This window comes from Podarcis filfolensis (assembly GCF_964270895.1).
Source record: "Podarcis filfolensis genome assembly, chromosome: 6".
NCBI classification, from domain to species: Eukaryota; Metazoa; Chordata; class Lepidosauria; order Squamata; family Lacertidae; genus Podarcis; species Podarcis filfolensis.
This window is the reverse complement of record NC_139609.1, coordinates 24,698,366-24,723,341: the sequence shown is the minus strand read 5'-3', so window position 1 is coordinate 24,723,341 and position 24,976 is coordinate 24,698,366. Positions and strand designations below refer to the sequence as shown.

Sequence of the window (24,976 nt, the reverse complement as noted above, 5' to 3'; positions counted from 1 at the left end):
GGGAGAGAGGTAGAAAGATTGATCACAAGAGAGGGGCCAGCCAAAGGGACAGGAGATGTTAAAGGTCACCAGAACAAAGCAAGCAGCAATTCATAAGCAAAAAAGGTCCTGCATGCTCCTCTCGTGAACATAGTATCACCCCATAAATCATAGGCAGCCAATATGGTGTCCTTCGGCTATTGTTAGATTGCAGTTTTCATCAGCTCCATACAACAGAACCAATGATTGTAGGTGATAAAAGTTGCAATCCAACCATGTCTTTGAGGGCACCATGTGTTCTAGGTTCAGAAATGCATCTTGCATTTCAATATTTGAGACTCAAAGCATATGTCTATAACACAAAGAAATAATTGTTCTCTAATGCTGTGTACTGTTTTACATAAAAATAGTATTTTGGGGGTGAGTAAAAAGTGTCTTAAAGCATTTCACACATTCCAAAAGATAAATTATTTAATAACTTTTTTTTACTGTTCCTCCAGATTTTTGAGTGTGTCTGTCAGGCTTTCACATCTTATCTTTGGGCCCCTCAAAAGTTTCCTCATCTCTGCTTAAAAAATAGTCTTAATTCGTTCGCCCTAGCACTGTGAATCTTATTTTCATCAGGGATGGAAATGCTTGTCATGATGCTACCACTGAAGCAGATCTCCTTTTTCAGGGTAGAGAGAGCCTTGCTGGCACTAGCCAGTGACAATAATGGTTTTGAAACCACCTCACGCCATACTATCCACCACAGCCAAGAAAGCAGCTCCTACCACTGTTATAGCCTTGTTGCTGCAAGGTGCAATCCCTTTTGACCTCAAACCGTGACTACCTCATTGCTGTCTTCTGCACCATCTTCAGTACAGTCTACATCAATGCCAAGGCTACTATTGTGCCATATGTAGTCCTGCACAGAGAATTTAAAAATAACAGTTCATCTGTACAGTGACATAACATGCCCTCCTTTCCTGCTGCAGATGTCATTTGACCAGCTCTCAAGCTTGTGTTTCGTTGTGTAGGTGCTGAGCAACAGAGTAAGATGGCAGGAGTTACATATCTTTAAGCCTTTATTATGAGGGTTGGGGGTGGACTTTCTGCCAAAACTTTTGTGGTCACATGGGTATTTGTAGTTGTGGTGCCTGCTTCTCTAGTCCCGTGGGCTATTTAGAGTTAAAAACATTGCTACTAGCGGTATATCACAGCTTCTATAGCCTACATATAGTAGGGGTATTTAAAATGAGAGTTGTCTTAGAGATCCATAGTTAAAAGTAGAAGTCAGCAAATGTCTCCTCTTTTTTGCTCTTCAAAAAATGGCAACCCTAGTTAGGTTGACCAATGGTCTGATTCAGTAAAAGGCAGCATCCTTTGTTGTTTAGCTGACCAGGTGAAGAGCCATAACAGTTGTTATTTATTAAATTTTTATACCACCCTTCATCTGAGGATCATAGAGCTGTTTACAATATAAAAACACAAAGTTACACATAATCAACCAGTTCTGTTCATTTGTAGCAGATTTGTTGAAGGATACAGTCTACATTCTGGATCTATATTCCTAAAGGAGTTTTAAAATTAGTCACATTGAAGTCAGGGCCTGCCTTCAAGTATGCAAGGTAGACTTCTTTTGTGTTAGCTACGTGTGATAAAACGCCTATTGTTACTACTTAAATTATCCATATAAAATTTATCTTTTGTTGGGGCCCAGCATTAACACTTTTGAAATACCATTTGCATTTATAAATTATTCTCGTAAAATAATAAGCATAATGTAACTATAAAAAACTGATACATCTCCTGTAAGTGTGTTTGTACTTTCATTTGGTTACCTAAGTGAGTGTTGTGGTTACTGTGTTAAAACAGAGAGGCCTGGGAGAGTTACGATAGTGATTGTTAACTAAATTGCAATTCCCGAGAGCATTTATTTTGCAATACCATGAGGAGATAAATTTTTCAGGAGACTGGCATGAGATCCAAAGCTTAAAATCACAAGGCAAAACTTAAGTGAAAAGTCTTGTACGAGGCCTTGGAGACATGATATGAAGCTTGTGGTTTGTTCCAAAATTAGCAAGTCCACTGCCCTGCCACACCCTTTCATTACTCTCCACTTGTATCTGTTTTTTCTTCGGACATCCTGTTACTTTTTAAAAAACAACAACCCCCGATCATATGTAATTAGGGGAAATGTAAAGACTTTTAACATCTTGGATTCCAAAATTTTGAAGCTTTTAAGAAACTTCAAACATGTCAGCTAAAGAAATGTGAATTTGCTTTACTAACAAACACTTGTTAAATAACAATTGCAAAGTGCAGTAATCTCACGTTTCTGGTGTCTTTGCCCTGGAAAAAACGGGCAACCTGGTAGTATTCTATAGCGCATACATTTAAATCAGTGAATATTTAGAAAAATATACAGTTAGAAAATTTATTACGTAGTTGACAAGTATCCCTTTAGATTGATATGCCAAGTTGTTATATAAGTCTTTGAATAGTGGTTTTGTTTTCTTTAAATGGTGGTTGGTGTCATATGTTTACATTAATCCTTCCCATTTCTGTAAAGTTGTGTGCTCACTTGAAAATGTAGAGGCAAAGATAGTTGCCATTTCCAGACATAGAAACAGTACTACTACTCATTGTTGTCCGTGCTATTGTGTGCAGCCAGGATGTCCTGGGGAAAGACTCTGTTCAAAGCTGATGTTAAGTAATATCAGTGTGCCAGTAATGGCCGAAAGGAAGGCTATAGGAATCTTTGGAGGGAAGTGTTTCAGGAAGAAGGTAGGAATCTTGCACTTTATATCTTACATTTGTCTGCTTGCCTGTTTGTAGAAAACATAAATGTACAATCTTTATCTTGTTTGGAATTTCAGATTATGAACATAGGGCTGCAATCCTAAATAAACATAATGGAACTAAGTTACTGAATTCACTGCTACTGATTCCAAAAATGTTTTGTGTCGTAAATGGAGCAATGAAGAATTGCTTCCAGAACAGGAAAGTGTGTGCATTTCTTCTGGCAACATATATTTAGAGAAAAATAGTTAAACAACTTGCATTGTATATTATACTTTGCATTTTCTTGCTTTATTTCCTGGCCTTCTAATTTTCATAGTTAACCATTTGTCTGAAGTTTGGAAATTGATTTCCTGACAGAATTTTTCTCCAATTGCCTAATGTAAATTTAAATCTTGATTTATATTTGTGTTAGGAGTATTGTAATGTGCAGTTATATATACGTTTTTCTCAAGGAGAAGGCTTATTGCTTGAATATTATACAAGGGAAGCATGCGATTTTAACAAAACTGAAAGTAGTTGATGATACCTGGCATGTTGAAAGTTTTACATTTTTCTTACTGATAATAATGATCAGTGCAATAGAGGATTGCTTAGTTCAAGACTCATTTGTTAAAATGCTTATGATGAATTCAAACATACATTCTAAAGTTTAGCGGAAGTGATTTTGGCGCATATTCAATGAATGCCGAGGCATTGTTTTCAGGACTTAGAATGTATGATGAAACCTCTTCCACCACACCTAAAATATCTGTCTGTCTAACTGTTAAAATCCATGTAGTCTAAGTAGCTCATTAGCTTATCATAGTATTGTATAATTACTAGAGAGTTAATTTGTATCAGTTTACTGGAAAAACTCTTCCTTTCACAGAGGAAGTCTAATGGAATATCCGGCTTAGTATATTTGTTATCTTTTTGTGTTTACACACCTGGCAGGAAACTTTAGGTTTTTTGCACAATTCATGATGTAAGCTACATGATCTTGTTCCAAATAAATTTCTTTCTAACAAGTTTACTATTTCTAACTTCTAATTATACTTCCAATGATTTTTCTTCTATACTTCATTTTTAAAATTGAACTGAAGATTAGGATTTGATTCCAATTGGTTCATTTTACTGTGATCGGTAAGAGGTTCTGCAAAGCAGAAGTGGGAGAAAGTACATGGAGATCGGCTGGTAGATCACTCAGTGGTTTGAGATAGATCAGTAAGGATTCCAATTCCCATTTAGCACTAGCATAAAAATAACATTCTCCCTTCTAAATTAGGCTTCTGAAATGAAGAAATATTGCTGGGGGAGAATCAGAAGCGAACTCTTGTGTAAAAGGATTGTGAACTTTGTTATGGTATTGAAATAAAATTCCTGAGCAGAGCATGTGCTTAGAGCAACCCTGTTCCTCAATTCTAAGTGTATGCTGCCCACCCCCAGCCCCCACTGTTTTGCAAACAAACTATTTTCAAGCAGCTATCTGTGAAAAATGGAAACTGTTTTGAGGAGTGCCATATGTGCCAATCTTCCTAGGTATCAACATTTTAGTAGTAATGAATCTCAGGGCTAAACTAGATGAGGTGATGGGACTGGGAATGCATCTCTAGTATCCTTAAAATTTTGGTCAGTAGCAAATGATTGCGGTGTAACCTGGGAACACCAAAGCTGCTGTTTACCCTGCTTTGAGTGACACTGACTGTGTCTCTACATTTTCCACAATAGAGCAAATAGCAGCTTGAGAAAGAGAGATTACAGATGGAAAAAATGAATTTGGTCCACATTTTTAATGAGCCACCCTAATTGCCAGTCCCAGACTTTTTTTGTAGATCAGAATGTGGTTATCAGTCAGATTATGCACTTCTCCGAATTTTCCCATGCAGTTTTGCTTCAAAACATATGCACAAAAGCATATTTTTGGGGAAATGTGTACAAAAATGTGTATTTTAGGGGTATGTGAATTGAAAACATGCAAAACTACATATTTTAGGGAAATAATGTAGACAAAATGCATAGTTTAGGGGAAATGATACAGTTTAAATGCATTTAATGCATTAAAAATCTGCAAGAATTGATTAAGTGCATAGGAAAGAAGGAATAGAAGGAATAGGATGAATAGAAATTTATGCCTAGGAGAGAGGTTGTATGATTTCTATTGGGTAAATAGCACAAGGGGAAAGGATTGATCCTGCTCCCTCTGTGATGCAGTACCAATCCAAATGAGCCATTCTTCCCATCCTACTCTGTAATTCCTGCAAAGAAAAAGATTTCCATAATCTTGTCTGGTGTAGCCCTAACTAGTCTGATCTATTATGGGGTATTATTCCTTTACGGAGATTATATTTTGTTTTCCTATCTCTGAAAAACAGTTACCACATCTAAGTCTTTTGCTAAGGGAACTTGTTATACTTCCCTTCTTGTCATGAGATGTAGAGAATTCTCAGGTCCTTAAGCAGCTTTTGTAAGCGCAGAAACTTAACATTGTTTTACATTGTCAGTTTTCACACATAGTCATTTAACATGGCATTCCTGAAGAGGGTCTCATGGTAGGTAAATGTAGTTTAAAACTGTAGAAAGTAGGCTTCAGAGATACTGAGACAGAATTTATAATATCAGTATACTGCATTTAATGAATATTTGGGTACCTAGATGCTACTGTCAAATTTATAGATGTTCTATGTTCCCCATAATTATTACTTCAACAGGTTATATAGATAGCCCTATGGTTTGACTTGGAAGCAGTTTCATGGCCTGTGAAAGTAAAATCTGATTAATCTACTCTTCTTTGTTTTCTTCCTTAGCTGTAAACTTCAAGGAAGTTAATGAAGAAAACAAGCGAGAAGTCCTAAGTGAGATATTCTCTTCTATTGACACACTGGCATTCACATTTGGCAACATGTGAGTAAAAAATAATTACGGTAACTGTTCGGTTTGTTTCCTGAAGCACCTTAGTTTCACCTTCTTTGAACTCTGCTGCAATGTGACACTTTTGTCTATTTGTTGGTCTATACTTTACTTGTCCCCCTGCCAATACTGTTTTGGACTACGTAGATGCTGCTCTTACAATATGAGAAAGAATGGGTATTTGTAAAGTACTCTAGCTGAGAAACTTAATTTCATTGTGTTCTGGTCCATTCCTTTCTTGTGACTGCTTCTTCATAATCATTTCCCACAGTAGCTCTGCCTATTTGCTCCAGTAATTGCGAAGGTACCTTAAGGGGAAATTAAGAAACTATGGTTGTGTTTGGACATCTTACTGAACAATGATTTAAAATGAATTTGTTGTTGTTGTAGAAACATGCTAATGCAAGATATTGAAGAGCATAGTCTCCCACACACACTTGCGTGCTTCTCCTGCCCTCCTCTTGTACAAGAGGTTTACTTGGAAGAGGTTTACTTGGATTACTTTCAAGCAGACCAATTTCAAACTGTGACCTCTGAACCTGGTTTATTCAACCATAGTTAATGTTAATCACAGTTCTGGGTTCTGATGGCACTAGACAGTGTCATAAAGCAGATGCTTTCAGACTCCTCCCAGCTGCCCAGCATGAGGAGAGGGGAAGCATATGAGCCCGGGAGGTAGCCAGGCTCGCTCATATCTCACTGAGCCATAGTTTAACATGACAGCTGAATGCTTTCCATGTCTACCCAGTGGCTGGAAAATATACTCTTGCCTTCTCAGTTTGGTTGACTCTAATTTCAGTGAACCAAATCTTGAACTATCAGTGTTCAAAATAATTTGTAGTAAAATAGTTCCACATCTAGGTTTTGTATCTATTTTTTACTTACCTTTTACAGGCAGAGGACGCCTTAAATAAACACTGAACATTCCCATGTGGTTGTCTGTTCTGAGTATTAGGTAGACATTTTGTTCTTGTATAGCAGGGCAAAGCATGAGTGAATTTTCTTCTGGTTCTCATGGCAGAGTTTCAGACTTCCTTATGGGAGATGTGGATAATAGCTCAACATTGGGTCTTCCCGTATCTCGACAAAGTCAGGTAGGGTGAATATTTTTTTAAGTTGTTAAAATACATTTTGCCTTTAGTAATATTATAGAAGAGAGCATTATTTTTTTTACTATCCAGCAGGATCAGTTTAAAATGGTTTTGTTGTTGTTGTTGTAGAAATACGCTAATGAACATCTAAAACTAATGTTTTCTAAGAACTAATAAGTAGTTCCTAGATGTAAATATATATATATAAGGCCTAATTTATAGCAGCTTCTCTTTGGAATTTCTTTACACAAAAGTACAGTAGTTAAGGTGCTTGGGCCAAGCAGACCCGAAGTAGGAAGCTGCAAATTAATTACTGTGTCAAATTGTATTAGATGAAAAAGTAACTTTCAAGCCCTGCTTGTGCTTCAGCTGCTTTAATGATACTTGGTAAATTAAGTCAATGCTTAATCCAGGTAAGATGAAGATATTGTGGTTGGGGAAACAGATTCCTCCAGATAGAGATATGCAACTAGTCCTAAGTGGGGTTGTGGACCCCTGAAGAGCTGGCAGTTTGGTAGTGAACATGGATGGTGCTAACTGGGGATGCTCAGGTGCTAGCAGTGGCCAGGAGTGCTTTTTACCAGCTTTTTGCCTGGCTCGCTAGCTGAGGCCCTGTCTGGAGAGAATGGATCTTACTTCAGTTATCCATGCACACTAGTGACATCCAGGCTAGACTATTATAATGCACTCTATGTGGGGCTGCCTTTAACAATAGTTCTGAAGCTTTGACTGGTACAAAATATGGCTACCCAACTGATGGGTGGCCAGGTAGCTAAAGCATATTACACCTGTGTTGTACCACTTGCACTAGTTACCAGAGTTAACTAATTTACTAGGCTTAATTTAAAATGTTGCTCATTTATTGCATTGTCCTATTGATATCGCTTGAAAACCTTGGTTGCAGCAAGCCAAATGATTTGGGGGGGGGGCGGGACAAAACAAAACTGGAAGTCTCAAGGAACAGTAGAGGAATGGTATAAGCAATGTGGTCTCTGTCATTGGCAGAAAACCTTACTAAACAAGTGTTAATAGGGTGGTGCAGGCAGTTCTGCCACACAGGGTGCTGAGCCGAGGGAGTGCAAAATTGAGAAGATCCATTTGGGGGTTCCAGTTTTTGGCCTTGAACAGGGCACCATATTACGAAAGATTACTGAAGGCCGCCCTTGATGGCTACCCTTATGTGCTTATGAGGCAGCCATCTTTTTTCTTTATCATGTTCCTAGTAGGCTACTTTTTAAAGAGTTGAGGGTAATATTGGAGGCATTGCCTCTCATTCATTTCTTTTGTCCCACTGCAATCCTTCATCAAACAAATTTTGCAATTTTATGTTGGCTCTTTCTGAAGCACCCCAAAGAGAATGGGCTAAAAATACAGTGTGTAGCGATGCTTCCATCATATCACCTTCAGCTCTCTGAAAATATCACCTGTCGCCAGCCAGTTTTCCAGTGTGTTGGTAGAGGAGAAGCTAATCTTTTTACCTTCTGTCACATTGAGAGCTTCCTTGATTGTCTGAAAGGGGTGTGTAATTGAAGTTAAGCATTTCTAATATGCTTAACTTGCAAGTAATTGGCACATTGTATGTAAACCGGATTTTGTTTCCACTGATGCATGTTCATGCTTCATTCGTTGCACCCAGTCCACATACCATTTTGCCAAAATTGGCACCTGTTGTGCAAGCATAGAAATTGCAGTACCTTTTTTTCTGGGAAAATAGAATACTTTTACTTGTACCTATATTTATTGCTCTTGGGATGCTTTGTAAAATGTGTTTGTACATGTGCAACAAACACGTGTTGAATATTTGTGACAATGACGCTGTTAACACCATTCCCAGTGCCCGCCTTATATTCTGGACATTTTAAAAGCTTTTTCGTATGCCTAATAGACTTTGCCTGTCATCATTGTCCAGATTCATATGAGGCTGACTAGCTAGAAAGTCTAATTTTAAATGGTAGTGCATGTTGGTAAGGTTACCTATGGGCGTTTTATAACCTTTTTTGTATTTTCCTTTTCAATTTTATTTATTTATTATTTTTGGATGCGGGGGAGGTTCTGTTTGCTTTTACACCATAATGGACATTTGGGCATTTTCCTTTCTGATGGAGAAAAATGGCAACAATGCTTCCTTTCCATCCACTTTGCACGGACAGGGTACTGTACTATTGAACTGAAAATAAGTTTTCAGGAATATTGTGCAAAGTTTAAAATACACTTGGGGTCATGCTTTGACTATGCATCAAGTTCATTCATAAATTAGCCATTTTTTTCAGGGGGAATAGTTAACTTAATTTTGTTAAGTAACCAGCTCCATCAAAGCTTTAAAAGGCTGTTTGAAAATGTTTGACACATTGAAAGGCTTTCTATACTACAGTGCCTAAATTGTCTTGCCTTTTTCAACCATTGTAGATTTAAAAGGGAATGGAGTTACTGGGCAGGAGTGCATTCTACTCCATTCTCTTGCTATGTCAGTATTGAATAACGCCACATAGTTAGTATATGTTGAGTGTTTAATCATCTGTTTGCTTAGCTGATGCTAACAGGCTGCATTTTATTGAATGCTAGTCTTTTGAAAATCTTTCTGTGGATTCTGGGGGATCACTGCACGAAAAGGATGACGTACAAGGGACAGGTAAGCATTACATACAGTGATTTTGGTCTCTGTTATGTTTTTAGACATGTAGAAATAATCAAATTTTAAAATACCTTTTCTTTTCTTTTTTTACTATGGGGGAAACTATTGGTATTTAACAGAAGTGAGTTTAGAGCTGAAGTTAGCCCCATTGAAATCACAAAACCTCTTGTGTTATTGGAAGTTGTAGCTATTTATAAATTTTTTTCCTGTTTAGTTCATTACAGAAGAAAGTTTTATGTTGGCCATATGATTTGTTAAGATTTAATTCTGTGACCCTTTAATTTGTTCTAAAAGCCCTGTCAGTTCAATTTAGTGTCAACTAGCATTTAAAGAGAATCTCAATATCAGAGCTGCTTTAGTCTCCACAGTTGGCTGATACAAGCTGTGCTGTTGCTGTGTGGTCATGTCTAAAATTCACTTTTTTGCATTTGACATTTTATTTTCAGGGCACCTTAGAGCTGAAGAGATTGATAGCGTTCTCCTAAGGAACGATAATGGAATTGAATCAGCTCTGTCCTATGCTAAGGCATGGTCAAAATACACGAAGGATATAGTTGCATGGGTAGAGAAAAAGCTTAACTTGGGTGAGTGGTTCTTTCTGGCACCTAATGAGCTTTGTCATGATGGAATTAAATCTGTTGTCAGGATTGTGCTACAGACTGTCAGTAATGTGATTTCTAAATTAGTAGCTGTTCACTGAAATGAATGGAACTGTTGCCTGTTTCCTGTGACTGAAATATTTGTAGCAAAATAGTGTCTGTGTACTGTTAAATGAAGACTACAGAGAAGTTTATGCTTGCTCTTACTGCTCTCACTCATTACGTGAAACTGGTCTTCCTTCCCTACAGAAATGGAATGTGCTAAAAGCCTGGCAAAAATGGCAGAAACAACTAAAGCTATTGTTGGCCCTCAGGTGAGTGTTCACTTAATAAAAATGCACTGTTAATAATACACACACTTTTCTATTGATTATGGAAGCTCCATTGAATTCTTCTTTGCTGTTTCCTTTATTTGTAGTTTTTTCTATTTAAATTCTGATGAATATTCTTTTGGCTTATTTTTTTGCTACTTGAAAGTAAGAAAAATTAAGCAAACTTTTTTATTTTGTTTTACAATATTTTATGCATTGTTACAAGTGCAACTCTGGAACTAGGTTTTTTTTAACTGAACATTTTGTCTTAATAGAATGAAGGTTTACGTAAGGGTATTGATGTAATATAACAACTTAATTTTGTCACAGATCTGTATAAAGCACTTTTTCCACTTAAATCAGTGGGAGAATTTGACCTAGAAGGATACTCTACTAATTTACATGTTTTGGCTTACAGGATTACATGCCATTCCAATCAATATTCATAAATGCATTCCAAAATGATGTAGAGAACAGTCAGCTCTGGCAACAAACGGCATCAGCTCTCCAAACTAATAAATTTGTTCAGGTAAAACCAATTCTATTTAAAAGCATTTTTACATGCATAACTCACAGGCATATATATTTTAGTCATTGACATTTCCTTACACAGTCATTGGATTTCTCTCATGTAGCCACTCCTTGGAAGGAAAAGCGAACTGGATAAACAAAGGAAGGAGATCAAGGAGCTTTGGCAACGAGAACAAAAGAAAATGGTTGGTATATTTGAACATAATATATTGCGGGGGGGGGCGCATTCAGGGATGTCCATCTGCTTGCACAATGGAAATCTTCTTCCCCCAACATCCCCCTGTGTTCCCCAAAATCTGCTTTGTAGGTTTGGGGAACTTGTGGAGCTGATTTAGGGAGGTGCAGGAGGAGAAGCCCCATTGCATGAGAAGACTTCACTCATACTATGTGGGGCATCACCCTTTGTTTCAGATAGAAATTCTAAACTTCCAAACTTGCCTGCAGAGCATACAATATAGGCATTCAGCATACATTACTTACTGTAATTCATTGAAAAAGTTTACATATTTTTTAAAAAGAAAGAAAAACCCACTAGTTACAATTTTCTTCACATTTATGGCATAAAGGCCACCAGTTCCTATGCTTTCCCATACTACCATTCCCACAGCTCAATGTCTGGAAGATGATGATGATGATGATTAACAAGCTTTGAGTTAGAATATAATGTGTCGCATTTCACTATTCTACAACATGGAAACTGCTAATATTGAGATGCTTTCTTTTGGAATGAGCAGCAGGAACTGGAATCCACCGTTAAAAAAGCAAAGCTATTATATCTTCAGCGGCAAGATGAATATGAAAAGGCAAAATCATCAACTGTTCGTGCTGAAGAGGAGCATCTGACCTCCAATGGGGGTATTATTAAAGATGTTAGTAAACTTGAGAAAAAACGAAAACTTGAAGAGGAGGCTCTCCTAAAGGTAAGAAAACTTCTTTAGATATGTTAGCAATGAAATGCAGTGTTATACTAGTTCTTGGAAATATGTGATTCATAGGACATGTTGGCTGGTACTTATGAAATTATAAAGTGCTTTTATTGTGGACTGCTAAAGGTAGGGTTTCTTCAGGTATTTTAATAGGAAGTTTCTTCACCATCACTCATTCTTTACATGTTTAATTTGTTGTAGGCTGAAGAAGCCAATGAACATTTCAAAGCCAGCATGGCTGAAGTTGAAGAAAAACGAAATGATCTAGAAAATTTCAAAAGTGATGTCTTAACCCAGCTACGGGAACTTGTTTATCAGTGTGACCTCACACTTAAAGCTGTAAGAATGTGTTCCTTGTGTTCTAGACTAGAAGAAAATCATTATTGCTGGAATATCATGTGTGAAAATGATTTGATATATATCTCTGAAGCATTATGGCCAACACTGCTGGTATATTGACTAAAGCAATCATATTGGTTTTATTTGGGCCAGCCTATAAGCTGTGGTGTAATAGTAGATCATGAACAACCCATGCTTCTTCTACATTTATTGTTTTAGCACAAACCATAGTTTGCCAAGCTGCTTGAATTAGAACGCTGTGCTTAGTGTTCGGTCTCCAACCCAAGATTGGAAACCCACTTCAAACCATGGTTTCATATTCTGGTTTGGAAGATTCGGCAATTATAGCATGCCAGTTCAGATGCCCTGACAAAATCATGGTTAATGCTAAACAGGAAACTGATAGGAAAGCCATGCAGAGAGGGGAAACAGGCAAGTCCATGACTCATTGCTCATCCTCCATACCCGTGGTTTGCAAAACTGTCTTAATGGTGTCTCTATGATTGTTTCATTCAGTATATTAGCAATTTTTAAAAGTAGTCTGGAGAACTATCTATACAGAGCCACTTGCCTAGTTCAGAGGTAATGGGGAACAATGGTTTTCCACAGTGCTGAAAGAGCTGCAGCAACCCTTTGTCTTGTGCACCCCCTGCTCTCTGCTTTTCCCACTGTGAGTCGGAGATCAGAAATGCCAGATTCATTGGTTTTTCTTTATGTGCATTGGTACTAAGTAGAGAATCTCTTCATGTTCCTTTATCTTGAAACAACAATGAGCCAACATTCAGAGCCTTACCTCATAAAGTGGCAAGTGGGGAGAAATAGAGCTGCAGCTTTGGCCTGCCTTACCTTTGACTTAAAGCTTCTGTGAATTGATTGATAATAGTTTGTAGTAGATTAAATAGAATACTATTGTTCCTAGCACCCCATTTTTGAAGTCTATCCAGAACTGAGTGGTTTCCTGGTACTATGATGTCAAGCACTCTGAATTGCTAAATAGTGCTGCAAAACATCTCATGAAACTAGACAAGCTTCACAGAACATGTGGCAAAAGATGTTTGTAAATGGTTTGTCCATGAAGTTATTTATTTCATAAATTGGAATATCTATCTAGATAACATAAGTTTCCACAGCTTAATTATAGCAAGCCATTCATGGAAGGCAGACAAAAGGAAGACAAGCAGAAGAGTTCATGAGGTTGTGTATTAGTATAAAGTGTCCATTTGTCTTTGGGAAGAAAGGCCTAGAATCTTAGATGATAAATCTGTTTTGTATACATGCTTGCTATTTAACTTTAGTGGATGAACTGTACTATGATGCATTCTGTCTGTTAAGACATGCATCAACTTATGTTGAATTGAAGGACACAGCTTTTTTGTAAATGTGGATGATACCGAATGGAAGGGCATTAAATTTTAGCATTAAATTTGTTCTGCAGCTATGCCTTGCATATTTATCCTTAACTTTATAATAAATGGGGGGCAACCTAAGCAGCATCTTGGATGAGAGGCTGGTCCATATCACATTTCTAAATATGGAAGCTTGAGGCTTCTAGTCAGACTGCTGTGTACCAACTACAAACACTGCAATTTGTTTATATTCTCTCTTCAGTTTTCTGAATACCGAGAGACTTAGTTTTTCAACATTTTATAGTTTTCTTTCTTTTTTTGGTCTTGCTGATTAAGTAAAGTTTCCAAAAAACATTGGTTTCTATCTAAACCAATTCTTTCATGAGTGAAATGCAGTTTCACTTGTGCAAAGTGGCTTCTATGAGTTCTACCAGTTCTTCTTCGCATTACAGCTCCCTGTGCCTACATCCCATGCTATGCTAGAGGGTCTCCCAAACCCTAGGAAGGGTTTTTTTCAGGCATTTAGGGGGCTTAAGCAAGCTTTGGTGGAAACAACCTGTTGTGTAAGCAGAAATACACTCATGCTTCTTTGGATCCAAACCCAGTACCACTACAGGCAATCAAAATTCACACTTTCACTGACTTCTATCCATCAGTCTCACAAAACAGAGATTGGTTTAACTATAAATACATCTTGCATCCACATGCTTTCTTGAAACCTAAGTATACTGACAGAAAGGAAATGGAGTTTAAGAAAAGTTGAGCAAACTATGACAGAAAGCTGTAATTGTGATAGGTGACATACAGGCTAGTTGTTGTTTTTTAATACCTGAAAAAAAATCATTTGTGACCTATTTTTGTAAGTTTTAAGAGATGCGGGGAATATTTCAAACCTTTGTTTCTTGAAATAACTCTATTTCAAATATCTTTTTGTTCCACCCAGGCAACAGTTAACCTATTCCAGATGCAGCATGCCCAGGTTGTGTCTCTACCAGTTAACTGTCAGTCCCTCTGTGAGAGTGCCAAGCTTTATGACCCAGGACAGAAGTTCTCAGAGTTTGTGAAGAATTTGCCAAAAGATGATGTTCCCATTGAATCGGGTTCCTTTGAAACTCAGAGCTCCCAGGTTGGAGGGTGAGAGCTCAGATACCATCTTCGCTTACTTGGCAGCAAATGTGAACAAAATGCTAGAGGAATGTAGATAGAAAATAAAAGAGAGAAAGAACTTGTTACTTTAATAAGTCAGGCATTGTTGAAAAATGAATGGAAATGGGTCCTAAAAGACAGGTGACTTTTCATAGTGTAGAGCAGAGTTTAGTATTTGTTGTTGTTTTTTTGCTGAGGATTTTTTTTTCCCATTTAGCCAAAAAAAGAAAGATATGGAGAAGGTACCTCAGCTTGCACAAATTCTTGGCTCTCACTTAAGTTCGTTGTCCAGCCATTTGCGGCAACAGTTGATGCTTATCACTATGTCTATTTTTGTTGTTGAGCATGAGAATTTGGGACAAGTGGGACTTGCAACAAAAAATACTGCTGCATGAAAAATTCCTGGTCAGGATACTGCATTCTGTTACATCCTCTCTCCCCATTTTCCAGTCGTCCTCCTCCCACCAGAAAGTCAGCATTCTATGGCTGTTGAAGATGCTCAGTCCTCATTGAGATGTTTTGGTGGTTCACCCCTAAAGGCTACCTTGTCTTAAAAAATATTGTACATTAAACCTCGGGGTTTCCAGAAGTCTGCTGATAACCTCCTCTTTTGAGCATGGGTGGTGCCATTTAGATTACATAAGCAACATTCCCTGTCTGAGTATTGGAAATAAGAGGGTAGAATGATGGAAGCAGTATTCGAAGTTAGGCCTCTGGGCTCTTATACTGCTTAACCTCTGCAAGACATTCATAAAAAGCCTGGAAATGTTTTATTTATAAAAACTTTTTTTGCAACATTTAATATCAGTATTAAGTCAGCTTTGGAACTTGATTAAATTCTCATTTTATGTTTTCCGTTTCAAAAAAGCTGAATATAAGAAAATGTAACTCTTTCAAAAGTTCTTAACTTAAAGCTTGAGGTAATAATAGCCAAGAAATTAAAAGTTAGTCTTGGGATACTTGTCTGTAGACTTCCTGCCTGTCATTAATTTGTTTTAAATCTATGCTCCAACATTTCCAGAGATAAAAGGGGCTTTCACATGCACTTCAACTAAGTCATCCAAAGAGAGCACCTATTTTAGTCTTTTGTTTTGAGCTCTCTCGTGATAAATTACTATTATGATAGATAACTAAGTTGTTAAGGCTATTACTTAGGGAGACATGGGCAGCTTCTGTTGTGCTGAGAGGAGAAAAGCTGATTAAGCATAGACTTCCTGCTGCTGAACATGACTAATAAGCTCTTTCTGTATTTGGATGTTGTGGATTTTATTATTATTATCTAAAATTAGGGTGCAAATATAAGAAGGCAGTGGAAGTTGCATTTGACAACTTAATTACAAAAGTCCCGTGCAGTATCGGTATGCCTTACACCTCAACTGCAAACTGAATCAATCTACTCTGCTGATGGATAAATGCTGTAAGCACCAAAAGCTTACATTTGAAAATAAAATACTGGATGAAACAAATTTCATCCTACCACAGAGAGTCCCACAACTAACTAATAAATATTATATGCCCTTGTTCTTTGTTCAAACACATACACTCACTTCATTTCAAAACAAGGCAAAAAAGCACAAAATCTAACTCAGGACATGCTCTAGTTGGACTAACCTGTCCCCTCCATCTACTATCTACTGTCCTGTGGGAACGATTCAGGAGATGGGGGCAGGCAAAGAGCCTTGGAGCCTGCTAGGGGGTGGATATTTCCAAAAATAAAAATGTGTTTTCCTCTCCCCAGGGTTTTCAGTAAACGATCAAACAATGTCCATGCATCACAAGGAAATTTATCCCAGTGCTCAGGAGATTTTCCCGCTCAGTTACTAGAAGACATCACAAGTCCAAGCTGTCATCGATCTCAAAAGATTGGAGAAAAAAGATCATCAAGCACCACAGATGTCTCTGGTAATATTTTAGTAGGTTTCTAAATCTTCATGGTAAAGTAGTCTTCCTTTAAAGGTCACTACAGTAACCCATTGCCAGTACTCAGATGGTTATTGTAATAAACAAAAGATCATAATTAAATTAAAACTTTTTAGGCTATTGGGGTTTTGCTTTCTGTTTTGTTTTATTTTTGACTGATTTTTTATTTTAACAGTACTTATTTTGGCCAACCGGATAAAATATGACTAGAAGCTGAATAAGTTTGTTCTGCTTCCAGCACAAACCAAGCAGCAAAAGTAGAAAATTGTTGAAATGCTTGTAATTTAATAGTACAAGGTTGACTTTAATATTTTATTTTACCATTTGAGTTCATTCTTTTTCTTTTCTTACAGCTGTGCGTGGCCCCCCACCATTCAGATCCTGGTCAGTTGGTAACCAGAGTGGAGGAATGTGCAGTGATTCTGAAAGTGCGGGAGGAAGCAGTGAATCACGGTCTGTAGACTCTCCATCTGCAAGCCCAGGTACAGAGAATATTAATTTTCAAACACTAATAAATAGTATCTGTTGGATGAAATTTCCAGTTTCAGCGGCAGTGGGCAGGGGAAAGCATAACTGGAGTGGACTGACAGACTACCATCTGGGGCAGAGGCTAGATGTTTGGCCCCTGTCCTCCATTTTAGTTGCCCCACTCTCTGATCTAGTAGTGCTGTTGTTGAAGGCCAGGCCAGTCCACGCTGATCATGTGTAGCCACAATTTTATCATGAATGAAGGGGCTGACCTAGTGTGCATAACCAAAACTGGGATGGGTAAGCTGGGTGGCCCTGACCTGACTTAGCTGTGCCTATCTTGGTAGTCAACACAGCACCAGGCTTGACTGTGGGGGTCAAGTGGTGGCGTTGCTATTATCCATAGAAGCACCATCTCTTTTCCCAGAAAGCTTCATTTTCTTGGGATGGACTTAGAGAGTCTGCACTGGTTTGGGGTTAGAGAAATGGACTGGGGGTGCTTCTAATTTATTAATTACTCTGTTACCCAGCAGCATCTCTGAGTTGGCTGTGATGGTCTCTGGTGTGGCATTGGAGGACCCAAGGACAATAGACTTGGGTGACATCAATATCCACAGAGACTGCAGTTGGGCCAGCTTGGGACTTCATGGTCTTGGTGACAGCCATGGGGCTGTGTCAACTGGTCATCCGTCCAGCACATTACGCAGGGCACAACCTTGAAGTTGTTTTTACCGCCAAGTGATATAAGGGATGGACCATAGATTGGGTGGTATGTGTGTGTGTAACCTTGTCATAGTTGAACCATTATCTGGTAAAGTTCGAACTAGTGGTGACAGTTTCCCTCCCTGTAAGGGTGGTGGGCTCGTTCGGATGGCCCACCCTCAGAGGCTGATGTAACCTGAGGAGTTCCTGAATGCTCTGGAAGAATCTTTGGTATTCTGGGGAGCTTTGGACTATGGAAAATCACGTGAAGACTAAAGTGCAAGTGGGGCAAGTCTCATTCTGAATCCAACTGAACACTGGCTAGTGCTCATAATCATGCCTACTATGTGGCAATGCAGATTGCGAAGAATGCTAATTTTGTAGCTTGCGTTACCTCCTCTAGTAGCTGGTTGACAGTTTTATTGTGAACTGTCTGAAAGTTACTGACTCCCATTGTGGGTCTGCTGTGACCAACTGACTACACCCTTTGAGGATAAAGTCACATGACTTTCAAGTGAACTTGACTCTTCATTTGTCGCAGTTCCGGATGAAGTACCCAATGCCAAGATCAGTGATATGTTGTGCGATCAGTTTCAGGTTATGCAGGCAGCTGATGTGGACAAGGTGCTGATGGTCACACACCCAACCACATGCCCTCTTGACCCCTGTCCCACCTGGCTTATTAAATATAGGAGATGGAGTTGCAGGAGGTCATACTTTCTGCCTTGAATGAATTGCGGATGTGGCCTCTCCTATAGAAACCAGCCCTGGACCTCTTGGACTAGAATAACTATCAACCAGCTGCAAATACCCCCTTCGGGGATGGGGAATAGTGGAGAGAGTTGTGGTAGGGTATCACCTAGCATTCTTGGATGACAGATAGTTTAGATTTGTTTCAATCTGGGTTCAGACCTGGTCATAGGACTGAATTTCCCTAACAGATGACCTTACAGAGAGCTGGACAAGGAGAGTTTGCCCTTTCTCTTGCTTCTTGATCTTTCTGTGGCTTTTGATACCGCTTACCATAGGAATAGGAGGCACTGTGATACAGTGGTTTCTGTCCTACCTATGAGACAGAGTCCAGAGAGTAGCACTGAGATAGTGGGATTTTTTAGCCCCTGGTGTTTATGGCCTAGTCAAATTATAATAATCTTTTGAATGCCTTTATATACTTGTTTATAACTGCTTTTGTAAAGAATTTCAATGTTTTATTTCATATATTTTGTAAACTACTTAGAGGTTTTCTTACATTCAAGCAGTATATAATTTTAAAATAAATAGATAGATAGAATTAAATAGGCGGCTTCTTTTAAAGTCTGAAAAAAGCCTTGCCTCTTTCATAGGGGACTTTAAAAGAAGGCTTCCCCGGACACCATCTACTGGTACCATGTCATCTGCGGATGATCTCGATGAAAGAGAACCACCTTCACCTTCAGACTCTGGTAATGTATCTTCATAATTGAATTAATAATTTGCTGCAAGTAGGCTTCATGGTATTAATCATATTTGGATGCCCTTCCCTGAGTTTTGTTAGAAGAGAGTAGGGAACCAGAGATAATTGGAATGTTTGCCTCATCGGATCAAAGAAGTAGATTAGCGTATCCTCTCAGCTTAACATACACTAAGAACTGGAACTCTTTTCTCCAGTTTAGAAAAATTTAGGCTTAACTGCTTAGTTATAATGCCAATGTTTCTGCTAAATGCTTGCTTGATAGCAGAGTGGAAAGTAGTAAGCAGCTTCTCTTCTGGCTTGCATGATGCATTGGCAGGAAACTTCAAAGCCCACCATATGTTTGAGCTTGTAGAAATGCATGACTGGACAAAGGTTATTTTTTTCTCAAAAACAGAAGTACAAGATTGGGAGCTATTCCGTATAATTATTAAATGATTCAAATTGTTCCTCAGCCCTTCTAAGGCTGCAATCTTCTACATGCTTGCTCAGGATTATGGTCTCATGTTAAGGCCTCATTTCAGAGTATCTGAATGGAAACATGCAAATATATTAGGAGGTAGAAAAGTGTGTGTGCGCGCGCGCGTACCCACACAAAGATGTATTTTTTATTTCCCTTGGTACAATTTTTTAAATATACAATTCAGAGCTAGTGCTGTACAGTCAACAACCATTTCACTGCTGTCACTGCTTGCAAAGGGGTGACTCACCTGTCAAAATGGCCCTACCGGCAAGCCATTACAGTATTGTATATTCTTACAATAGTGACCCCTGGGTGTTGTTTTATGTAACCAATAAACATATTTCAGTTTATAAAGAACTTGTTTTTCTAATATGCCATTCCTCCCCCCCCCCAGTACATTAAAGAGCTAATAACAGAATTTGTGTTCTAAGGTTTGAATGATCTAGCATCTGAAATGACCAGTTCACCTGGACCTTTTCGAAACACGATTCTATCTAAGGCAGCACAAACCCACAAACTGCGGAAGCTGAGGGCTCCATCTAAATGCAGAGAATGTGATAGTCTGGTGGTATTTCATGGAGCAGAGTGTGAAGAGGTAAGAAATTCAAGCATTGTTTGGCTTCCTTGGGGGAGGCTGTGTTGCTGCAGTCAGATCATGTGAAAATTTTGCTCTCTGTAGGTTAAAGGGCTTCTTTCACTATGAGGTGCTCTGGAGATGTGAGGTAACTGATTGGAAGCAGCCAGTGCTGGTGTCAGGGCATTTTGCGCCTTAGATGAACTCCCAAGTTGCTGCTCCCCTCTTCACTCATGACCAATTGAATGGCTCAAAGCCCCCCCCCAAAAAAAAAAAAAAAACTCGGCTAGGTTATCCAGGCTTCAACCTGGAGCTCATTGAGACTATGACCCAAACTACATGTTAAATAGGAAGTCCATTATAGGTTCTTGTGATTTTTAAAAAATGCAGCTTTGGAGGTTGCCAAGTGGATTGAAGTAGTGACATGTTTTCCTGTGTAGAGATAAGCACTGTGTGAAGAAAAAATGTCAAGTACAACACAAATGCCTGTTAAGTTTATACATAAGTCAACTGGAAACTTGTTCACCATTTGGCCCTTGCCCATCTTGGTTGATTAAGGCTGCATGAGCAAAACTGAGTCCTCTCCTTATTGTCGTGATTAACGAAGCTTTGGCAGAGAGGTCAATGCTTGTATTTTGGATCGGCCCCACTTTTAAGAGCCTATTGGACTCAGCCGATCTAAAAATTATTTCCCCTTTTAAGTTTTAGGACAAGATGCTATTGCTCTGCTATCATTATGAACAGGGTTTGAAAGGACCTTCATTTCTGTTACATTTCCTCTAGTGTTCACTTGCCTGTCACAAGAAGTGCTTGGAGACTTTAGCTATTCAGTGTGGACACAAGAAACTCCATGGAAGACTTCATCTATTTGGAGTTGAGTTTACGCAAGCTGCTAAAAATTCCCCAGATGGCATCCCCTTCATCATAAAAAAGTGCACCTCTGAAATTGAAAGCCGAGCCCTAAATGTAAAGGTAAATATTCAGTGAATAGATGAATCAACACCCCTGTCTTTAAAATAGCTTACATTTTGGTTTTGCAAGTACTTACAACTTTTTCTTATATAAAAGGGTATATATCGTGTGAATGGAGCCAAATCAAGAGTTGAAAAGCTTTGTCAAGCTTTTGAAAATGGAAAGGACTTGGTGGAATTATCTGAACTCTATGCACATGACATAAGTAATGTTCTTAAATTATATCTTCGCCAGGTAAATATGCATAATTCTCTTGTTTCATCTGACTAGCAAATTAAGTATAAATGGGAGGCTTGCTGTTTTTTAGTCTTTCATATGTCTGAATTTTGAAACACTTGGTGGGAGGATTCATCTTTGAAGCTGCTGCTTACTTGTTACTTACACCCAGTGGATAGGGGAAAGGGGCAAGTAATACTCCTAAAATGGTTAAACTTTTTTGTCTCCGAGCCAATGAAATTGCTCCCTACTAGCTTATGGGGAGACATAGTGCTGGGTCCTAATTCTGATGTATTAACCATATAAATGTTAGATTTTTAATACTTTGTATTAATGCTAGGTTGCAAATTAGCTTCAGTTTTTAAAAAAACTAAGCTGTATTTTAGTACCTTCTTTTTAAGTAAAACCTGAAAGTTCCACTGATGATGTCAGGTGCTGCACAGCATAGCAGGAGTGTACTTTAACCATTTGTTTTAATGGGAGACTTCCAGAACTCCCACCTAGAAGCAGAATACAAATAATATTTGAAAACAAAATAAATGAGAACCTTGAATGCCAGAATAAATGTGGATACTTCCTCTTTTTCCTGTATTACTAAAAATATAGTGGAAATTTGTTGAGGTCTGCTTGCAAAGCTGATTTTTGTGTGACTTGATACTAGACATCTGTTGGAAACTTGTAATTAAGATATTTTGGGCCACTATGAGAAAACACTTGTGTTAAATTGCATTTGTTGTGCCACTAAAGCCAACATCACTAAAATCAGGCAACAAATTTGACTGGCTGTGGATTTTGGGGAGATTATTTAACAAGCTGAGATGTTGAAGCAGGTGGATTCCGCCACCCAAGAAGCATTCTAATCCTTCAGAAAATGTTCCTTGAGAAGCAAGTTGTAATAGGCTGAAAGCACTTGCCTTTTTGCCAGTGAAGCTGTTTTGACATTTTGCATGGGCCACAGGCTATACCTAACTTTGCTGAAGGTCAAGTGAGAATGCTGTTTGCCCATACTCAATATGAAAAGGGTATTTTATATTCTTGAATCAATTACAAGGGTTTGGTTTGATGGGGTAGTTTAAAGTGTACTGAAAAAGACTGGTTTCTCTCTGTTCTCTATACCCTATCTGTGGATGTCTGGTAGGTATACAGAAGAGGAGACTTGCCAGTCTCTTTGATGTTGTAAAAGGACAGACTAGTGTCACTACCTATGGGACTCTTGTTGCTGTATTCGTCTTTTTAAAATATATACTATTAGTGAACAATTAAAAAAACTAACATTTCTGTTAATTTGGATTTCTTACTTTATCAATAAATACCACCTCATTTGCTTTCAGTATCTTACTTATGCAGAAGCTAAGTGACATCAGTAAAACTAAAGCTCAGAAGCCTCTCAAAAAAGAAGAGGAACTAGACTAGACATCAGGAAGTAATAGGAAGGAAACAGTTGAATTGAGCTAAAATTGAAGTCTGAAATTTCTGATGTTCTTTCCCTCAGCTCCCTGAACCTTTGATTTTGTTTCGGCTTTATAATGAATTCATTGGCCTTGCAAAGGAGAGCCAAAGTATTAATGAAGAACTGGATATGAAACGGATGAGCCCCAGGTCCAAAAAAAGGCAGTCAGTGTGTATTGAACTGAATAGGATCATTCTTAAAATCAAAGATCTACTGAAACAGCTGCCTGCACCAAACTATAACACACTCCAGTTTCTTTTAGGTCATCTGTACAGGTAAGGGAACTTCAACTCAGCCTGTACATATACATTCAGAAATATGCGTTAAGCATGGGTTTATTTGTTAACAATAAAGATCTGTGTATTTCTTGTAGCAAGCAGTATTTTTGTTGTGTTCCTAGCTGGTGGTATGAACATATTAATATTAATGAGGCTTAATATTTCCTTCTCTCTTTTTCAACTTGTTAACACTAATTGGATTATGATGATGATAGTGAAATTAATGTGGAGATTTGGGTAGTGTTGGTTTTGTAGTGAATGTACCATGTTGGGTTCGTACCAATGTTCAAAAAGCCTCTCTGGATTTTTTTCTTATATGCAGAGTTACTGAGCAATCCGATGAAAATAAAATGTCTGCCAGCAACCTTGGTATTATATTTGGCCCAACTCTGATCAGGCCACGTCAGACAGATGCTACCCTTTCTCTCTCTTCACTTGTGGACTATCCATATCAGGCCCGGGTAGTTGAGCTCCTCATTACCTATTATGAGAAGATCTTTGATATTTCGCCGCAGCCTTTATCACCTGCACCTCGGTTAGAAGACAGTGCTGCTTGCGCTAAAAGTATTTTAACAGCTGAAGATAGAGATCCATATCAGCAACGAAAAACGTTGCCCTGTGCTGCTGTGAAAGAAGTGAGTGTCTGCTGTGAAACAATAACTTTCATTTACTGCATGAACTTGTGCTAGTGTATTCAGCCAATTTTTAATATTGCTGTTATTGACAGAGCATCCAGTTGGTCCAAAATGAGAGGAAGGATTCAGAGGCTAGTATATCATTTGAAGAACCAGATAGCAGCAAAGACACCCACCAGAATTCTGATGCATTAGTGACAGGTTAGTGTTTTGCATTTCTACAGTACAATAGATGGATAGAAAAATGAAGCAGAACTTTTATTCACGTGTTCACTGCATGTCATTCTTCATTAAAGGGACAAGTACAGTGGTACCTCGGGTTACATATGCTTCAGGTTACAGACTCCGCTAACCCAGAAATATTACCTCGGGTTAAGAATTTTGCTTCAGGATGAGAACAGAAATCAAGCTCTGGCAGCGCAGCGGCAGTGGGAGGCCCCATTAGCTAAAGTGGTGCTTCAGGTTAAGAACCGTTTCAGGTTAAGAACAGACCCCCGGAACGAATTAAGTATTTAACCCAAGGTACCACTGTATTGACATTTGCTATGGAATCCATAGAGCAGATTGAAAATGCATCGGGCTTATAGTCACTATCACATTAGGCTTCCCTGTTGAGATTTAACTGTTTATGTTGCTGGCTGTATTCATATTTCCTAGAATGGAACTCCAAACTTGGAACTAAACAGAGTCTTGGCAGAAGGAATTCTCCTTCAGAACCCTCTCCTGTCTCAGTTTTAGAAAACCACATTGCACCAGCAAAAGATCCAGGTCAGTTTCCTGAATTGCAAGTATTCATACAGCTATCTTGCTATCCTTCAGGTTCCTGTATGTTCAGGTACAAAATAAACCTTTCGTTATTATGACTTCTGTTGGTGCAATGAAAAGAAGCCTATTCTTAGCTGACAGCTTACTGTCTCAGCACATCGCGTGTGTTTAAAAAGCACATTTTTATGAAGCCTTTTCAAAGGGTGGTTATGCTGCTTTTGAGTTATTGGCCATGTTTGGACAGTCAGGTCTCAGTTCAATAAGTGGAGATGTGAACGAGCTTCATCTGTCTACATGCAGCTGTTTTACTCAACCCTTTACAAGAAAAGGGAAACAAGACAGGAAACTGCTGTTAGCCATAGCTTCCCATTACATCCTAACAGCAAGCAAGCCTGAAAATGAAGCCATGGGTTAAAGTTGGCTTCCATATCCTGATTCGTTTAGACAACATTAATCATAATTGACAGTTCAAACATAACAGGAAACTGTTTTTCAGTGAAAAAATGCCTT

General features: G+C 38.4%; 1 protein-coding gene and 1 long non-coding RNA gene across 5 annotated transcripts in view; one reads left to right on the top strand and one right to left on the bottom strand.

Moving 5' to 3' along the window:
• LOC310765601 overlaps positions 1 to 24,976 on the bottom strand; it is a 131,216-nt gene that overhangs the window by 48,532 nt on the left and 57,708 nt on the right. The gene's annotated exons all lie outside the window — the stretch shown is intronic.
• ARHGAP29 (Rho GTPase activating protein 29) overlaps positions 1 to 24,976 on the top strand; it is a 101,168-nt gene that overhangs the window by 72,443 nt on the left and 3,749 nt on the right. For 2 of the 4 annotated variants that reach the window (XM_083620564.1, XM_083620563.1), the window contains exons 4-23: positions 5,550 to 5,646; positions 6,674 to 6,746; positions 9,306 to 9,372; positions 9,822 to 9,959; positions 10,224 to 10,288; positions 10,704 to 10,814; positions 10,921 to 11,001; positions 11,551 to 11,736; positions 11,944 to 12,081; positions 14,371 to 14,561; positions 16,312 to 16,475; positions 16,847 to 16,975; positions 19,007 to 19,105; positions 20,008 to 20,171; positions 20,934 to 21,122; positions 21,219 to 21,356; positions 22,831 to 23,063; positions 23,389 to 23,701; positions 23,794 to 23,902; positions 24,359 to 24,469. In XM_083620564.1, coding sequence (XP_083476690.1) covers positions 5,550 to 5,646; positions 6,674 to 6,746; positions 9,306 to 9,372; positions 9,822 to 9,959; positions 10,224 to 10,288; positions 10,704 to 10,814; positions 10,921 to 11,001; positions 11,551 to 11,736; positions 11,944 to 12,081; positions 14,371 to 14,561; positions 16,312 to 16,475; positions 16,847 to 16,975; positions 19,007 to 19,105; positions 20,008 to 20,171; positions 20,934 to 21,122; positions 21,219 to 21,356; positions 22,831 to 23,063; positions 23,389 to 23,701; positions 23,794 to 23,902; positions 24,359 to 24,469 — 2,796 coding nt within the window. Of the gene's footprint in view, positions 1 to 2,475; positions 2,749 to 5,549; positions 5,647 to 6,673; positions 6,747 to 9,305; positions 9,373 to 9,821; positions 9,960 to 10,223; positions 10,289 to 10,703; positions 10,815 to 10,920; positions 11,002 to 11,550; positions 11,737 to 11,943; positions 12,082 to 14,370; positions 14,562 to 16,311; positions 16,476 to 16,846; positions 16,976 to 19,006; positions 19,106 to 20,007; positions 20,172 to 20,933; positions 21,123 to 21,218; positions 21,357 to 22,830; positions 23,064 to 23,388; positions 23,702 to 23,793; positions 23,903 to 24,358; positions 24,470 to 24,976 lie in introns of those variants that run through there. The other 2 variants (XM_083620566.1, XM_083620565.1) reach the window with 2 other exon arrangements.